General features: G+C 40.1%; 1 protein-coding gene across 3 annotated transcripts; it reads right to left on the bottom strand.

The window, feature by feature from the left end:
- Window positions 1-388: 388 nt before the first annotated feature.
- Window positions 389-18,305, bottom strand: LOC110491367 (inositol polyphosphate multikinase). 3 transcript variants are annotated; one of them, XM_036946200.1, is made up of 7 exons: window positions 18,148-18,295; window positions 17,353-17,520; window positions 15,327-15,412; window positions 14,210-14,306; window positions 13,607-13,779; window positions 5,946-6,027; window positions 389-3,827 (listed from the first exon to the last, which is right to left on the bottom strand). In XM_036946200.1, exons 1-7 carry the CDS (start codon window positions 18,161-18,163, stop codon window positions 3,184-3,186), a joined length of 1,266 nt encoding a protein of 421 aa, XP_036802095.1. In that variant the 5' UTR covers window positions 18,164-18,295; the 3' UTR covers window positions 389-3,183. The 3 variants fall into 3 exon arrangements, with proteins under 3 accessions (XP_036802095.1, XP_021420427.2, XP_036802096.1); XM_021564752.2 differs by having other exon boundaries at window positions 17,353-18,305; XM_036946201.1 differs by having other exon boundaries at window positions 17,357-18,305.
- Between the last annotated feature and the right edge of the window lie 853 nt (window positions 18,306-19,158).

Below are 19,158 nucleotides of genomic sequence, written 5' to 3'. Positions count from 1 at the left end.
TCCTTAATGGAAAGACACCAGGCCGTTGAAAGGAAACATGGCACACCTCTGGGCCCCCAACATGCTGCAATACTACTAAGCCTTCAGTAGCACCAACTCCCCAGGCGGTAGGCTACCTCTGTCACATTCACGGCCCTATTGTATACTGGCTCATTCATGTAACTACATTGAGATGATATGGTAGCTATAGAGAGGACAAGGTGAGATCAGTAAATCAAAATGGGCTAGATGAGCTAGTGACACGACAAAACCTGAGGCTCTTGTCAACAACTCTTTTCAGCGCTCACGTTATACTGTAAGTCATGTCTTTATTTCATCTGCACGTAAATGAAAATGGGAGTGAGGGGAAAATGCATTGATTCAAAGACTACAAGGTAAAACAACCAGATGTTCGTTGGGAATACATTTTATTAGTAATAATATTCATCTGCCAAATATACAGCCATTATTGAATCCATCTACATATAATACATATTAATATAGGTCATTTACAAAAGTAGTAATTAGTCATCCATTTCAATCCGATATGAGAGAAACAGCAGATACATCATCATTTCCCCTGCATTTCATGTTACTGTATACGTCAGAACTGATCGGCTTTCCCTCAGGACGGACAGACAGCAGAGTCAATGAGGAGGAGAGGATACATGGGGTATTTCCATAGAGAACATTATGACAGCACTGACACTAATGCATATTATTCCAGACCACAGGAAGAAGCATGAAACCCAGGGCTCGTATTTACAAAGTGTCTCAGTAGGAGTGCTGATCTAGGACCAGCCCCCTCCGTCCATATGTTATTCATTATGCAAATCTTAGGCAAAACTGATCCAATATCAGCACACTGAGACTCTTTGTAAATAAGGGTCCAGAACAATAATTACAAGCTGGAAAATAATCTGATTCCACTAATCAAATATTTGATTACTTAGCTACAGTTTGCAATAAAAAAAAAGAAAGTTTAAGTGTTTGCAAAACAGAGAAATTGGCAACACCATTCTCACTTCTGATTGGCTGAAGTCTAAAGACAAAATCCAGTCTTGCCACATTTCTATCAGGTATTATAGAAAACAACTTACACAACTTTTCCACACAGGGAAAGTCATTCGTTAGTTCACAGCAAAGGAACAGATTTTATACATTGGCTATATTCATTTGTTTTTCAGTGCATTATTGAACAACAAAAAAAGAAAGAACAGCAGACTTAAGCAAATACAAAACAAACATTTGTTAACTTCCTGTCCATTAACTATTCAAAAGACACAGGTTTACCCTTAAAATAGAACTGGTGTGTAAACAAGATCACAGATCATTGTAGAGCAACTCATAATTGACTGTACCAAGATGTAATGTACAGTCCTTGTACAGAGTAAAATGCATCACAACCACAACGTCTAAAGGAGCTGCAGAGGATGTCAACTGTAAACAACCATCTCAGAGGTACCTTATTCTGGAACGATTTGCACTACTGTACTTCCATATACACAGACCACTCATAGCACATCTATAAACACGAAATTAGCATAAGCCTATATGTTATGAAATGTTGAATTTAAAGTGCTTATAGGTTGTTTATGAGTACTTCATGAAGATGAGAGTTACTGTAATGTGAATCAGTATCTACAATTTAGAGAATTTTTGCTAAAACAAACAATGCCCGGGTGCAAAATGCTGAAGCTGGTCGCTTGCTAAGGAGTTGGAACCATAACAAAGACATTATGAGTAAATGTAACAATGTAAAAGCTGCCAGAATGATAAATGTCTGAAATTAACATGGAGTAAAAAGAAACAAGTCAGTGATAACAACCGTGAAATATCTTCAAAAGACTGTAAACATTTCTCATAAAGGTTCTTCCTCCTTACCATTTCAAATATCTACTAAATTGTCAAGTTTAGAGTATCATCCCAAATTGTTTTGTGTCTTTTGGTATTAGTTTCAAATCAAACACAGAAATGGAACATTGTCTGCATATCTTTGAAAATATATGCATATCTTTGTTAAAAAAAATAAAATCATAGACATTCTATAGCTATCATGGTTAAGAAGAAGCAAATGGAAAATATTTCTCTTCACCAACAAAAAAAAAAGACACCATCTTGATAGGGAGATCACACTGTGGAAGCACTGTCAGGGCACTGACAACACCACAAGGATCTAATTCACTTCCAGGCCTTCAAGTTTAGAACAATAGCCACACCTTGCCCTCTCTCCGAAAACCACCAGTACTTTGGCATTCTAACATGAATCACTAGATCAACAAACTCAAATCTCTCTCTGGTCAGTTTGTTAGTTCATTATCAGAGTAGCGTATTGCATTTCTTTACAATTAAAACAGACCACGACACAGTGTCAAGTGGGCAGAGGGAGGACAATCCATGTCATCTTAATCTGTCGTGGACAGATGTGGGATGTGACGACTAACGAGGAGCTTTGTTCTGGTACACTGATTTCTCACTTGGACAAATCACCATTTCGCAGGTGCTCGCATCTTTCAAATTGCAGAAGGGAAAGGGACATGTGGCCCATAGACTTGCCTGAAACTTGCAGAGTTTCCTATTTTTTTGTGTGTGTGGGGGGAGAGAGACCTCGCAAGTCACATTATCATCTCTCTCTTAACATCCCCTCCCAGAACCTAAATGACCATCTGATGCAATTATGCAAGATGTTTGTTCTGTTTTGTATTGTTTGTTCTGGGTATTTAAAAAGTAGCACTGCAAGGACACTGGTTTTAAGAAGAACAGGCAATTTGTCAGAGAACAGCTAAAACTACTTAATCTGTACTGTAAAATGTTCATCATTCTGTCAAAGTTCTGGGAAAATTTAAGACAAAACGATGTGAAATCTGAGATCTGAAAAGAAGACTTGAGCAAAATGATATAAAAACATATGATCAGCAAGCCAACAAATCAAGGGTACTCTTTAGAGATGATCCTGTGAGTAAAGGTTACAGTCATTTACCTGAGTTAGATACCTGTTAACAGTGGTTAAAAAATCAAGAAGCACATACATCGGACAAAGAGTTATGGAGAAATGACTTCATCGATATAGTGCATATAGTGCAGAGAATCACAGGGCGAGGGGAAGAGAGACTGGGGGCGCTACAACTCCTCCATTCACACAGTAAAACACAGATGGGTACACTTAACCAATGAACAGGCAGAGACACCACTGAAGAGGGAAGGTTATTGGTGGAGGATCTGCTGCAGCACCTCCAGCAAGTGTTTCAGGCCATAGATGTAGCCTTGGTCCTGGCTCTCACTGGGGAAGACGTGGGCAAAGTCAATCATCCTCACCTCCACTTCGCTGGCCCTCTGCTCTGGATGCGGTTCCCCCCGGCCTCCCTCCCCCACCCCAGCCTCTTCCAGTTGGGCTTTGATACCGTTGCCGTTGGGTTGTTCTGCTGACACCAGACCTGAGCACTTCCACGTGCTGTTGTCCTCCTGGGGGTTGGGGCCTGTCGTGATGGCTCCGGTGGCATTGCCATGGTGACCCCGGGTGCAGCCCTTCTTGTACATGGCATACATGGTGGACAGGCTGTAGTCAAGCGGCATGGCAACCTGGATGTTGTTGTTGTATTCCAACACTTCTTCATTGGGCTCGCAGCAGGCATCAGCGGCAGACATAGTCTTCTCTGGGGGGGCCCTGAAGACATGGCCCTCAGGGCTGGGAGGGGGCAGGCCCTCGTATACAAACAACAGAGAGCTGGCGTAGAAGGTTAACTGGCTCTGGCCCTCGAACCATCGCAGGATGTTCTGGACCTTCAGGATACTGGCAGCAATGGCATCTTTTCTCAGACTCCTCCCATTAGAGAAGAATTTGGATAAACCTGGGAGAGGAAAGGGAAAGGAAATTGTTGTTGTTGAGGAATCCAATGTTTACTGATAAGAAATAGACGATGCCTGAAGTATTTTCTTAATTGAAAGCAAGTTTAGCTAGTGACTACAACCTACACCAGGTGTCTCCAATTACATTTAACTGTTGGACAATTTTTGAGCGGATGATCGGGGGGCCAGAGCATGGTTTTAAAATAAATAGAACACTGCACATTGACCGCAAGAATCCCAAACAGATATCGTATTCGACAAAAACAGAATCATTACAAACCTTGATTACATTGGGATACGATCACATGTGCCTCCAACTAAGTGTGGGAATACTTGGGAACAGATTTCCTCAATTAAAATCACTGAGCTGATTTCCTGGTGATTTTACAGTCTTATGTCTGACAACGAAAATGATATGCAGTACCAGTCAAACCTTTGGACACACATGCTCATTCAACGGTTTTTCTTTATTTTAACTATTTTCTACATTGTAGAATACATAAAAGCTTTGAAATGACATATGGAATCATGTAGTAACAAAAAAAACTGTTAAATCAAAATATATTTGATGTATTTGATATTCTTCAAACCACCCTTTGCCTTGATGACAGCTTTGCACACTTGGCATTCTCTCAACCAGCTTCATGAAGTAGTCACCTGGAATGCAATTCAATTAACAGGTGTGCCTTGTTAAAAGTTAATTTGTGGAATTTCTTTCCTTCTTAATGCGTTTGAGCCAATCAGTTGTGTTGTGACATGGTAGGAGTGGTATACAGAAGATAGCCCTATTTGGTAAAAGGCCAAGTCCATATTATGGCAAGAACAGTTCAAATAAGCAAAGAGAAATGACAGTCCATCATTACTTTAAGACATGAAGGTCAGTCAATCTGGAAATTGTCAAGAACTTTGAAAGTTTCTTCAAGTGCAGTCGCAAAAACCATCAAGCGCTATGATGAAACTGGGTCTCATGAGGATCGCCACAGGAAAGGAAGACCCAGAGTGACCTCTGCTGCAGAGGATAAGTTCATTAGTTACCAGCCTCAGAAATTGCAGCCCAAATAAATGCTTCACAAAGTTCAAGTAACAGACACATCCCCTGTTCAGAGGAGAATGCATGAATCAGGCCGTCATGGTCGAACTGCTGCAAAGAAACCACAACAACAGGACACCAATAAGAAGAAGAGACTTGCTTGTGCCAAGAAACGCAAGCAATGGACATTAGACCGGTGGAAATCTGTCCTTTGGTCTGATAGTTTGTAGTTTCAACCGCTGTGTCTTTGTGAGACGCGGAGTAGGTGAACGGATGGTCGCCACATGTGTGGTTCCCACCGTGAAGCATGATGGAGGTGTGATGGTGCTTTGCTGGTGACACTGTCTGATTAACTTAGAATTCAAGGCACACTTAACCAGCATGGCTACCAAAGCATTCTGCAGTGACACACCATCCCATCTGATTTGCACTTAGTGGGACTATCATTTGTTTTTCAACAGGACAATGACCCAACACACCTCCAGGCTGTGTAAGGGCTATTTGACCAAGAGAGAGAGAGTGATTGAGTGCTGCATCAGATGACCTGGCATCCACAAATCACCTGACCTCAACCCAAATGATTTGGGATGAGTTGGACCGGAGAGTGAAGGAAAAGCAGCCGACAAGTGCTCAGCATGTGGGAACTCCTTCAAGACTGTTGGAAAAGCATTCCTCATGAAGCTGGCTGAGAGAATGCCAAGCTGTCATCAAGGCAATGGGTGGCTACTTTGAAGAATCTAAAATATATATTGATTTGTTTAAAACTTTTTGGGTTACTACATGACTACATATGTGTTATTTCATAGTTTGTCTTCACTATTATTCTAAAATGTAGAAAAGAGTAAAAATAAAGAAAACCCCTTGACTGAGTAGGTGTGTCCAAACTTTTGACTGGTACTGTGTGTGTGTGTGTGTATATATAAAATATATATAAATATACACACATTCATACACTTTTTATTTTTTACTTAGTGCCCAAATCAAAAATCACACACGTGCCCGAATTTGCCCCGCGGGGCCGCCTATTGATATAGACAGAAGGATATAATGTGTATTTTGTGACAGGAGTCTTATTGTTTTACGAGCTCACCATCTTTGATGGTGTCCTTGAGAAGGCCTCGCCCGTAATGTTGATCATACGAGTGATATTCGTCAGAGTTGACCTTGTACACCTGGAGGGTTAGAAAGACAGAAGAATGAACATTAACGGGAAGAAACAGATGCAGTACATAGGCCTGTTTTCACTAAAAAGCAAAGCTGCACAACTTCGAAAGGAGATGAGTCTCTATATAAAACGTTCAACTCAACGTGACCTCTCCATGATAGAATCACGGGTGGAATATGCCCTCTGCTGGAGAAATTATGTATAAACACAAACTGCTCAAAACAACACACACATACAGGGGGGCAGGAATTATTGGATCTCTTAAAAAAAAGATGAGCAAAAAAATATATTTTTTACAAAAACAAAATCATTGATGGATTTGCTACATTTGCATATATCTATATTTAAAAAAAAATAATAATAATATATTATATATATATATATATATATATATATATATATATATATATATTGCATTACTTGTTAAACAAAATCTCTTATTCTGAGCAATTGTATTAGCATAAAATAATTGTAAATGTTTTTGAGCATACTATATAGCTCAGTATTTGTATTTAGTCTTTTTGCTCATCTTTATCAAGGGATCCTATAATTCCAGACCCCACTGTAATGTGACATAATGTACAGTACTTGTTTCTGTGATATTAATAGCAACGCGAGTGGAACATTAATTCCATGTCCATGCTGAGAGGAGCAGAACTATTTACCAGAGGGATTCCTGCCTCTATCACTGCAATCAGGAACATCATTATCAGTAATGAGTCTCATCACCCTGTGGTCACACACTGCAGACAAGCAGATTTTTCCATGCTTCGAGCCAAAAAGCCTTTGCCCCCCCCCCCTGGGAAAACTACAAACCCTGCTCCTCAGATGCTCCTTGACTACAGAGTATGTCAGTGAATGACTCGTACTGCAGGAGGGATGCATTCTTACAAAGCCTAGGTTATAATTAAGCAATAAGGCCTGAGGGGGTGTGGTATATGGCCAATATACCATGGCTAAGGGTTGTTCTTAAGGACGACAACAGAGTGTCTGGATACAGTCCTTAGCCGTGGTATATTGGCCATATACCACAAGCCCCCGAGGTGCCTTATTGCCATTATGTACTGGTTACCAACATAGTTAGAGCAGTAACAATACATGTTTTGTCATACCCATGGTATACGGTCTGAGATACCATGGCTTTCAGCTAAATCAGCATTCAGGGCTCAAACCACCCAGTTTATAATGGATCTCCCCATTAGCTACTGCACATGCAGCAGCTACTCTTCCTGGGGTCCACAGAAAACATACAAACATATGACAAAGTACAGAACAGTCATAGACAAGGACAATAAATTATAATTTATCATTTTAACATGAAAAAAAGGTCATAAGAGTCATTTATTGGAAAGACAGACGACAACAATACTTTACAGACTGATACATATTCTTATTTCCAGTTAAATTGGATCTTTACAAAGAGGTACAAGATGTTTAAATGTTTTTTTAAAGCAACTTGTTTTTTGCCTGAGTAACCTCTGAGTCTTGGAATGCTCTGAGTAACCTCTGGTGGCAGAGCATTCCAAGATTACATTATATTCCAAGAAGAAGTTACAGGTCTGTGAGAGCCAGAAATCTTGCTTGTTTGTAGGTGACCAAATACTTGTTTTCCACCATAATTTGCAAATAAATTCATTAAAAATCCTACAATGTGATTGTCTGGATTTTTTTTCTCATTTTGTCTGTCATAGTTGAAGTGTACCTATGATGAAAATTACAGGCCTCTCATCTTTTTAAGTGGGAGAACTTGCACAATTGGTGGCTGACTAAATACTTTTTTGCCCCACTGTATGTTTTCACCCCCTTTGCTACGAAGCCCCTAAATAAGATCTGGTGCAAACAATTACCTTCAGGAGTCACATCATTTGTTAAATAAAGTCCACCTGTGTGCAATCTAAGTGTCACATGATCTCAGTAAAGAAAATCTATACACACACACACACACACACACCTGTTCTGAAAGGCCCCAGAGTCTGCAACACTACTAAGCAAGCGGCACCATGAAGACCAAGGAGCTCTCCAGACAGGTCAGGGACAAAGTTGTGGAGAAGTACAGACCAGGATTGGGTTCTATAAAAAATATCAGAAACATTGAACATCCCATCCCAAGAATATGGCACCACAACAAGCCTGCCAAGAGAGGGCCAACCACCAAAACTCACAGACCAGGCAAGGAGGGCATTAATCAGAGGCAACAAAGAGCAAAGATAACCCTGAAGGAGCTGCAAAGCTCCACAGCAGAGATTGGAGTATCTGTCCATAGGACCACTTTAAGACATACACTCCACAGAGCTGGGCATTACGGAAGAGTGGCCAGAAAAAAGCCATTGCTTAAAAAAAAAAAAAAAAGTAAATACGTTTGGTGTTTGCCAAAAGGCATTTGGGAGACTCCCCAAACATACAGAAGAAGATACTCTGGTCAGACGAGACTAAAATTGAGCTTTGTGGAAATCAAGGAAACGGCCATGTCTGGTGCAAACCCAACACCTCTCATCACCCCGAGAACACCATCCCCACATTGAAGGTTGGTTGTGGTGGCAGCATCATGCTGTGGGGATGTTTTCATCAGCAAGGACTGGGAAAATGGTCAGAATAGAAGGAATGACGGATGGAGCTAAATACTGGGAAATTCTTGAGGGAAACCGGTTTCAGTCTTCCAGAGATTTGAGACTAGGACAGAGGTTCACCTTCCAGCAGGATAATGAACCTAAGCATACGTATAAAGCAACACTAGTGGTTTAAGGGGAAACATTTAAATGTCTTGGAATGGCCTAGTCAAACCCAGACATCAATCCAATTGAGAATCTGTGGAATGACTTAAAGATTTCTGTACACCAGCAGAACCCATCCAACTTGAAGGAGCTGGAGCAGTTTTGCCTTGAAGAATGGACAAAAATCCCAGTGGCTAGATGTGCCAAGCTTATATGTCTTATTTCTTGTTTGTTTGACAATAAAATAATATTTTGCATCTTCAGTGGTAGGCATGATGTGTAAATGCAATGATACAATGATACAAATTAATTCACCTTTCAGATGGACAATAACCTAAAACACAAGGCCAAATCTACACTGGAGTGGCTTAACAAGAAGGGTGAATATTAATTACTGTTTTGACTTAAATCTGCTTGAAAATCTATGACAAGACTTAAATGGTTGTCTAGCAATGATCAACAACTAATTTCACAGAGCTTGAATAATTTTTTAAAGAATAAAAATGGGCAAATGTTGCACAATCCAGGTGTGGAAAGCTCTTAAATCCAGGTGTGGAAAGCTCTTAGAAACTTACCCAGAAAGAGTCAGAGCTGTAATCACTGCCAAAGGTGAACCTAGCATGTATTGACTCAGGGGGTTGTTTTAGGGTACTTTCTTTTCTTTTACAAACGTTAGATTTTTCTCCCACTTTGACATGAGTATTGTGTAGATCTTTGACAAACAATGACAATTAAATCCATTTTAATCCCAATTTGTAAAAATAAAATAAAAAAATGAGGAAAAAGTCGAGGGGTGTGAATACTTTCTGAACGCAAGATGATGCAGGACTAGAATACAGTACGCATATAAAGTGCGCACATATGAAGTGGGTAAAACATTGTTAAAGTGACCAGTGATCAATGACTATGTACATAGGGAAGGAGTCTAAGGTGCAGGGTAGAATACTGGGTGGTAGCCGGCTAGTAAAAGTGACTATGTTCAGGGAACTGGCGGAGTCCCGCTAATGGTGACTATTTAACAGTCTGATGGCCTGTATACGCGTTTCCTTTATTTTGGCAGTTACCTGTATGTAACAATGTTATAGGCATGCTTTGGTCCTTGGGTTGGAGATGACGTCTTTGCTCTTCTGTAAGTCATTATGGAATGGTAGAATAGCGTTGTGTTGGTATTGTCCCTGTGTGATTGATTTGTCAGTGATGACCAAACAGAGAGACGTCAGAAGGGACCTGAATGAGGTATTGAACTCTTCACATAAAACATTAACCTTGTGAGGTGTGGAGCCAGTCTGACAGGAACTAGGGAATTTGAAGGTTACGGCAGACTACTGAGACAAAATGCCATTCCATCTCCAAATACCCAGGCAAACAGCAAAATTAGCTAAAACCTACGCCTGACCTAAATAACTTGTACAGTACCAGTCAAAAGTTGACACATCTACTCATTCAAGGGTTTTTCTTTATTTTTTTACTCTTTTCTACATTGTAGAATAATAGTGAAGACATCAAAACTATGAACACATATGGAATCATGCCATAACCAAAAAGTGTTAAATCAAAATATATTTTATATATTTGAGATTCATCAAATCACCCTTTGCCTTGATGACAGCTTTGCACACTTGTCATTCTCACAACCAGCTTCACCTGGAATGTTTTTCCAACTGTCTTGAATTCGACCATGAAGGCCTGATTCACGCAGTCTCCTCTGAACAGTTGATGTTGAGATGTGTCTTACTTATTTGGGCTGCAATTTCTGAGGCTGGTAACTAATTAACTTATCCTCTGCAGCAGAGGTAACTCTGGGTCTTCCTTTCCTGTGGCGATCCTCATAAGAGCCAGTTTATCATAGCGCTTGATGGTTTTTGAGAATGCACTTGAAGAAACTTTCAAAGTTCTTGACAATTTCCGGATTGACTGACCATGTCTTAAAGTAATGATGGACTGTCATTTCTCTTTGCTTATTTGAGCTGTTCATGCCATAATATGGACTTGGTCTTCTGTATACTACCCCTACCTTATCACATCACAACTGATTGACTCAAACACATTTAGAAAATTCCAGAAATTAACTTTTAACAAGGCACACCTTTTAATTAATTCATTCCAGGAGACGACCTCATGAAGCTGGTTGAGAGAATGCCAAGAGTGTGCAAAGCTGTCATCAAGGCAAAGGTTGGCTACATTGAAGAATCCCAAAAATATTTAGATTTGTTTAACACTTTCTTGGTTACTACATGATTCCATATGCATTATTTTATAGTTGATGTATTCACCTTTATTCTACCATGTAGAAAATAGTCAAACTAAAGCAAATCCCTTGAAGAGTAGGTGACTGGCACTGTATGCATGCAAGCATGAAATTGATAGATGTGACTGACTATAGACCCATAGTCTCTATTTTGTCAGTATTTTAAAAGTAGGTAGTTCTGTCGATTAGATGTTGTTTGTCTATTAAAGGTTCTCTATTATATTATGTGTTGTGTGGACCCCAGGAAGAGTAGCTGCTGTTTTTGAAACAGATCATTGTGATCCTAATAAAATAGCAATAACAAATGCACCTAAATGATCCTTCCAGTCTCTAATCCTGCCACTCTGGTTCGGCTGCCCAGGCAGGTGTGTCAACACCTGGTAAACACCCTTGGAGAGATTGTCATTGTGTCCCTGCGATTACCATATTAACGGGAAACAACTCGTCTGACATATCTCCCTCTCTAACTTTAAGCATCAGCTGTCAGAGCAGCTTACCGATCACTGTACCTGTACACAGACAATCTGTAAATAGCACACCCAACTACCTCATCCCCATATTGTTACTTATCCTCTTGCTCTTTTGCAGCCCAGTATCTCTACTTGCACATCATCATCTGCACATCTATCACTCCAGTGTTACTGCTAAATTGTAATGATTTCACCTCTATATTGCCTTACCGCCATAATCTTCTACATTTGCACACACTACATAGATTGTTCTACTGTGTTATTGATTGTACTGTTTATGTGTAACTCAGATGTGTTTTTGTCACACTGCCTTATCTTGACCAGGTCACAGTTGTAAATGAGAACTTGTTCTCAACTAGCCTCCCTGGTTAAAATAAAATAAAAAAACTAAATTGTTCAATACTAATTTAACTGGTTTTGCAACTACTCTGAACAAAAGTATAAATGCAACAATTATGGTGAGTATGCAGACCATGGAAAATCTGGGACAATTTCAGCTTCCAGGAATTGTGTACAGATCCTTGTGACATGGGGCATTATCATGCGGAAACATGAGGCGATGGCGGCAGATGACTGGCACAACAACGGGCCTCAGGATCTCGTCACGGTATCTCTGTGTAATCAAATTGCCATTGATAAAATGCAATTGTGTTTGTTAAGCTTATGCCTACCCATACCATAACCCCACCGCCACCATGTGGCACGATGTTCACAACGTTGACATCAGCAAACCGCTCGCCCACATGACACCATACACGTGGTCTGTGAGGCCGGTTGGACGCACTGCCCAGTTCTCTATAATGACGTTAGAGGTGGCTTATGGTAGAGAAATTAACATTCAATTCCTCTGGAAACAGCTCGGGTTGACATTCCTGCAGTCAACATGCCAATTGCACACTGTGCATTGTGTTGTATGACAAAAAAAACTGCACATTTTAGAATGGCCTTTTATCATCCCCAGCACAAGCTGCCCCTGCTGTTTAATCAGCTTCTTAATATGCCACACCTGTCAGGTGGATGGATTCTCTTGGCAAAGGAGAAATGCTCAATAACAGGGATGTAAACACATTTGTGTACAGAATTTGAACGAAATAAGCTTTTTGAATCCATCCATTTCTGGGATCTTTTATTTCAGCTCATGAAACATGGGACCAACAATTTACATGTTGCGTTCATATGTTTGTTTAGTGTCAATGGAGTTGAGCTCTGGGAAAAGCTCTCAAAGTTTTTCTTTAAACTTAATTTTTCAACCTTGACAGAAATAAACTATTAATATAATGAACACAGTGGAAATCAGAAGTGAACTAAACAACCCTTCATATCGAAACAACCTCACATTCTGCCCTTTCCCTACCGTTACAGTCTTAATGGTTACTAATGCCAAGTCAACACTAATGATTATCTAATAGGCGGTTACTCTGAAATTGTTGCCCGAAGCTTTATGGGAATCTCATTCAACAGCAAGCAGAAACAGAAAGCTGGAACAGCAATCAGGAACTCCCCAGTAAACTAACAACGTTAAGCTCATGTAATGATTTGCATGATATTGATCAACGGATGCCAGGTTTGTCCTAAGGTAACTTTAATACACTAAAGTAGCTCATCATTAACTAGTAGCCAATGATTTATGATATGATGAAGATACATGTCTTTGTTTAGCTTTCTACCTAGCACTGTATAATAAACAACTTCTATATTTGTATGAGCGGTATTCATTCATTTTTGAGAGGCTACTTGATGAAGCATATGTTGTTAGCCAGCCCAGCAATGCTTTATGTGCTATTGTCTTGAGAAAATAAACCCTCAATTGTCTGCACATACTTGTGAATAGTTGCATTATTCAGGAGTGTAACTTGGTTTAGATGAGAAATTGCTCACATAGTTGATTAATAGTTTGTTAAAGGATGCTAATGGCTACTGTGATATTTACTGTAAATATTGCTGCCGAGCAAGAATGCTGAGTTGCCAAGCTGTACTTTAAACTGAAAAGTAGAAATATCTTTACGACATCTCTCCACAGACTCATCAGTCAGAATAAGCCCTAAGGTACTGCCACCCAGGACTCATATAGCCCCTCTCAATAAAATGACATTAGCAGTTGGAGAGCCCTTTTCAACGCAGTGGGAGGGACTCATGAGGCTGAAGAGGAAGACTCACCCTCATTCCGAGAAGCAGGAAGCCAATCTCCTCCATGAGAGGGTACTTCTTGATCTGCTGGTCCCGCTTCTCTTGGGAGGCGTAGGGGTCGTAGCTTTTCTGGCCGATCTTGACATCCATAATACAAGGCTTCTGGAACCGCCGAGTCACGTCCTCCAGTTTCAGGTACAGCTCTGTGACATCATCAAAGGGCGCAGAAACATGGCATGAGAGGCAATAGAGATTTAGAAATATAAAATCAACACATTTAGCCACTAGAATGATAGAAGAGGCGGTGTTTCACCCCTACAGCCATACAGTACTTCTAGTAGCAAAGCACTGCCATGATTGTTTACATTTATACACCGGGTGGGTCTAATCCTGAATGCTAAGTGGTTAAAACCGCGTTCCTGCCGGTGTATTTTTGAACAGAGTGCTGTCCTAGGATCAGTTTCTGCCTTTTAGATCCAAATGACTTATGATTTAATGGGCAGGGAGGACCTGATCCTAGATTAGCACTCCTCCTCAGAGTTCCTTTATGAATACAGGCCCTGGTACATGTTGAAGTAATGCTGAAATAATGTCCTAGGGACATTTAATGATTTCTTATGGACCGGTGTTTACCGTTAGGAGATTCAGGCGAGGACCAGGTGCCAAAGTATTTAGGGAGGTGACGCTGGAGGTCCAACAGGCACGGGTCGCCACAGTCCTCAGCGTAGATCTGGAAGAAGCAAATCAGCTCATGTGACGGAACTAATCACCATCTCTATGTGGGAATGTCAGTGTCTTATTTGATTAGGGTGTTGTTTAACCAACATGGCACATGTAGGGGTGGCAGCTAGGCTAGCGGTTAGAGCATTTGGCCAGTAACCGAAAGGTCGCTGGTCGAAAACCCGAGCTGACAATGTGAAAAATCTGCCGGTGTGCCTATGAGCAAGGCACTTAACCCTAATTTACTCCAGCTACAATACTATAGCTGATCCAGTACAACAAAAACATTTCACTGCAACTGTCCGGTGTCTGTGAGAATAAAAACTTTTTCTTCGTTTATTTTCATTAGAAGTAACGAAGTAACAAAGTTAAAAGTAACTTTTATAGTTCACTACCATGAAATGATGGTGGAAGTAGCCAAGTTGAACTACTAATACATGATTCCTCTGTAAGAGAGTGTTTCCAAAGCAACCATTTCATCGTGTGAACATGTAGTCCACTATAACAATAGGGGAGTAAGCGTGTTCTGGTGGAAGGCCCTCATAACCCTCTGGCTAAATGTCGCAGTGGACACGTCGAGACAAACACCTTTCAGAAGCCCTTCAATAAACAGATAGCCCACTGGTTTATATGCAGAGAGTGTGCCGACCTTACCCAGTGAGTTAGTGAAGACGTGGACTACATTACTGTGCAGTGTTGCCTGCTAGGCTTCCTCAATAGCTACTCAGGGAGAATAAAAGATAGAGGGGTTTTTAGGACTATTCACTCACTTTCTATTAACTCATTTAAATCTACACATCAACTTGAACATACCATAAACTTTGCTCAAACTGACATGGGAATGTTGTTCCCGAGTACATAAACATTTTGTGGACATTAAAAGGATGACTTCTTGCGAACTTCGTGTAGAAGGGAGAGTAATTTCATAGAGAATACTAGAATACTGTACTGTAAAAAAAATGGTTGTACTTTCAGATAACATCACATTTTTCTTCATTTTTTCCCAGCATCAAAGTACATGGATGGTTACCTTGCTGTAGAACTGCATCTCTCTAGGACCTCTGGGAGGGGGCTGGAGCTGTTTGAGTACTGTGCCATCAGGATGTTGCAATATGCCTGTTGTAACAAAAGTTGTGGGTCATTCTGACACTTAGTAAAGATCTAGTACTGGTTGCCACAAAGGCCTAGTTCGAATCATTCAAAAATGCATCCTTCCTCTTCCGACTAAATAATTACTGATCAGACATGCCTATGTGGCTGAGAGGGCCCTAGCTTTCACAACTGTGCAACCATGTTAGATTTGTAGATACTTCAAGAGAGAAAGGAAGGATACATTTCTAAAGAATTCAGACAGGGCTAGGGTTGCAACGCTACTGGTCATTTACCAATGTTACCAGAATCTTCTGTAATGTTGGTTTTTAACCAACATATGGCAATCTAGGTCAATTATACATAAATCCCTTTTTTTATTTTTTATTTTATAAATTCATATTGTCTGAGTTTCCAGTGGATAGGCCATATGGTTCAAGAGAAAAATAGCATAATTAAGTAACAAAGCATCTAATCAACAATTGTATTATTTTGAATTAACTCTGCCCACTCTTCCAACCATTGACTTTATTCACAACTGCCACTAGTTTGGTGCCAAAACATTTACAACAAAGACAAATTGACAGTCAAATAAAAAAGATGAGGGTTTCCGCAAGAAATATCCTTTTATTAAACATCACTGCTATTCACTAAGTTGATGGTTTATATTTAGGATAATGTTTTACAGCTTTGTCATTCTATTTGTTTATTTTAAAATCATCTTATTTGATTATTTTACATGTGATAAGGCCACACAGAGAGCCAGAGATAATTACAGACACCTGGGATAATCTGAAGTACCCAAAAATGCCACTAGATTTCATCAGATTGGAAAGTTACAAAATTGTATATAGTAATATACACCGTACCTTTGCAAACCCAGACAGGGCCAAACAGATTGCCATTTGGACACCTGTAATACCTAACTGAGAAGTGCAAAGGTTAACTTGTGTTTTACATGAAGTCATAAAACTATGGATCTTATAGAAAAACACCTGAACACCAGTGACCTATAAAGTCTGACACTATACACTCACTGTGTGAGACTGCTCTAATATAAGATAAGAGTTGGAAAAAGAGGTGGACCACACTCCTCTCTGAGATATGTCAGAGTTTGACTGCCTCGGGCGCACCTTGAATCTTACAACTGAAATGGCTTGAAATTGTGAAATGGTAGGAAATAAACACTCCCAAGTGTCAGCGTTTAATCAACTCAGAGGTCAGCTGTATCAAGAGTCTTATGTGACCTAAATACAAATATGACACCTATTCCCACCTGAGTGTAGGATTCAACTGAAAGGCTCTTAGCAGAGACAACCAGGATTAAATCCCATTTACACTGGTGCTCTGTCACTGTCTCCCAGGCCAGAAATAATACATTGGTTCTTCCCACTCTTGAGAGTTCACTTTTAGTTAAGGGAGTCTACTTCAAGCATTGGATTTTGTAAAGCCTATTTCATGATTTAGGTTATAGCCACTGGCAATTTGCTTGGTGAGGCTGTAGGCTATAACTAAGTGGACGATCAGAAGTGATGAAGAACCCCCCCACAAAACAAAAACGGGGAGAGACCTACCTGAATTTGTCCAATAGAAACTAGTTTTAACTGTTTGGCTAATGATTACAACCCTGGATTTCAGTTCCTACATTACAATAGTTAGTGAGCTGATACTACATGCATCAACCCAAGTACACAAAAGGCTTCAAGCAGGTGCTCTATTCTGTTATTGCCTGACATGATGAAACCTATAACAGTGGCTTCCTTGCTCATGACTCTTGTCCTGGAGATAAATTATCCTGGAAAGACAGTGTAGTCTACTTCTGTCAGCTTTTCTGGAGTATTGTTATTGAACCAAAGGAGAGCTATTCCACCATGCAGACCAAGATTACACAATGAAACGCCACTCACTAGTGGATAAACATGCACCTTGGCGAAAGGAAAACACATTTGATAAGTCCAGTCACTGACCTACTTTATCAACGCCATACTTATGACCGGCCACCTGATGGGAGAGCGGAACACATCCGTTCAGGTGCGCCGCCTGCGATCCTCCCTGAGCGGTCTTCTCCTTCACCGAGCCGGAGAGACAAGTCCCCAGGTTCACCATGGGTCTATTGATTTCCAGTCTTCCCAAAGCTAAAGATGAGTCCATTATCTGATGTTGAGTTGACATTCACAATTCAATGGCTTTTAATCAAATAAAATAGGTAATCTTTAATTCACATGTTGATATCAGTTTGGTAATCTGAGCAACCCCCCACACAATTTCGAGCACCGAGGGGTGTCATCGAATTCGTCAAATGGGCTCGCGTTCAGCACTAAGTCTAACCTAGTATTTAAAATGTAGCAAGGCTCCAAAAGCACTGCTACAATGAGTTTCATATCTTGGTCGGCAACATTAATACAGTCTGGCCACATCCCACTTCCTCAAGAGAGACGTATACACACACTGCTCTCCCGAAACTGTTTTGATGACACAAGACCTATATTTGCGCGCAATGGCGAAATGTGGAATTTCCTTTAAACTACTTATAGCGCGACCCGTTTAGATTGCTATTTGGAAAACACATACATTACAAACAAGCCCCGTTGTTTGCTGCTTACATTACACGTCCCACAATGCTAAAAGACAGGCTGCTAATAGTGACATCACATCTGACGTACAGGCTCCTTGACCCGAAATTGTTTATCAATAAAAAAAACAGCATGGGAAACAATATAATGTCGGACACGCTATCGATGTCTTTAAAGAGTTGCAAGGACCTTCACGTTCGAACATTATCCAATGTGTGTGGCTGGGCGGCTATTCCATCAAGCAAGCTAACGTTACCTAACAACACTTTCGACACTGCCCCTACTGTCGCAATTATATCAACTTCTGGCAACAGCTACAGCGCAGTGGCTTTTCCATCACTGTCGAAAACATTGCCTATGATCCTCAACTTTCTAGGGTCGTCACTCGTTAACACAGCCACAAAGTCATAAACCCCACCCACTTCTTCAATTTATCTTCTTAAAATCTGATTTCAACACATCTTAACCGTAACCGCACGAATAACCGTATGATTAAACCTAACCTTAAATGAAGACCAAAAAGTACATTATTGTTTTCATACATTTTTATAATATCGCCAATTTTTACTTTGTGGCTGTGCTATCTAGTGTAAACCACTTTCTAGGTAATTTTGACAGTATTGCAACACAAGATCTTGCAACACAAGATTATCAACCGTTTAATCGAGTTTAATGCCTAACGAAGATGCCTGCATTATAGGTAAGTAAGCGAAAGGTAAAACCATGATTCGATTTAATTTAAAGCTGTGAATATTTACTTTTTGTACGACTGACCAAATTCACATAGAAATGTTTTATAGATCTGTCATTCTCATTGAAAGCAAGCCTAAGAAGCTGTAGATCTGTTCTATGTACGTTATTTCTATGCTTCCCGCTCTTAAATTTCGTTTTTGCTTCTTATACATTTGCATCTTTTACAGCTGAAAACACAATATTTTTGGTTACGAAAATGTTTTTCTTTTTACAGGTTTGGATGATTCTCTAGACATGTATTTGTTTTGTCACATAAACTAAAATTAGGGGAACTATTCAAATTTTAGCAACCAGGAAATGGAGGAGCGATTTCTGCTATTGCATCTTTCATGTTTTCTATTTGCAGGAGGTCTCTATTAGCCCCAGCCCTTGATCATGACTCTCAGAACCGTTACACATAAAAGTCATTGGACGAAGGCAAGTAGCAAAGACATGCGACTATATGCT

The sequence above is a fragment of the Oncorhynchus mykiss genome, chromosome 16, assembly GCF_013265735.2.
Source record: "Oncorhynchus mykiss isolate Arlee chromosome 16, USDA_OmykA_1.1, whole genome shotgun sequence".
Lineage (NCBI taxonomy): Eukaryota > Metazoa > Chordata > Actinopteri > Salmoniformes > Salmonidae > Oncorhynchus > Oncorhynchus mykiss.
Note: the sequence above shows the minus strand (reverse complement) of the source record. Positions and strands in the feature narration are given on the sequence as shown.

Excerpts from the sequence above, each read along its gene's own strand:
- LOC110491367 (XM_021564752.2), bottom strand. The coding sequence starts at position 17,557 with ATGTCAACTCAACATCAGATAATGGACTCATCTTTAGCTTTGGGAAGA. Across the intron at positions 15,413-17,352 it reads GTATGGCGTTGATAAAGTAG|GCATATTGCAACATCCTGAT; the intron begins GTCAGTGACTGG and ends TTGTTACAACAG. Across the intron at positions 14,307-15,326 it reads AGATGCAGTTCTACAGCAAG|ATCTACGCTGAGGACTGTGG; the intron begins GTAACCATCCAT and ends TGCTTCTTCCAG.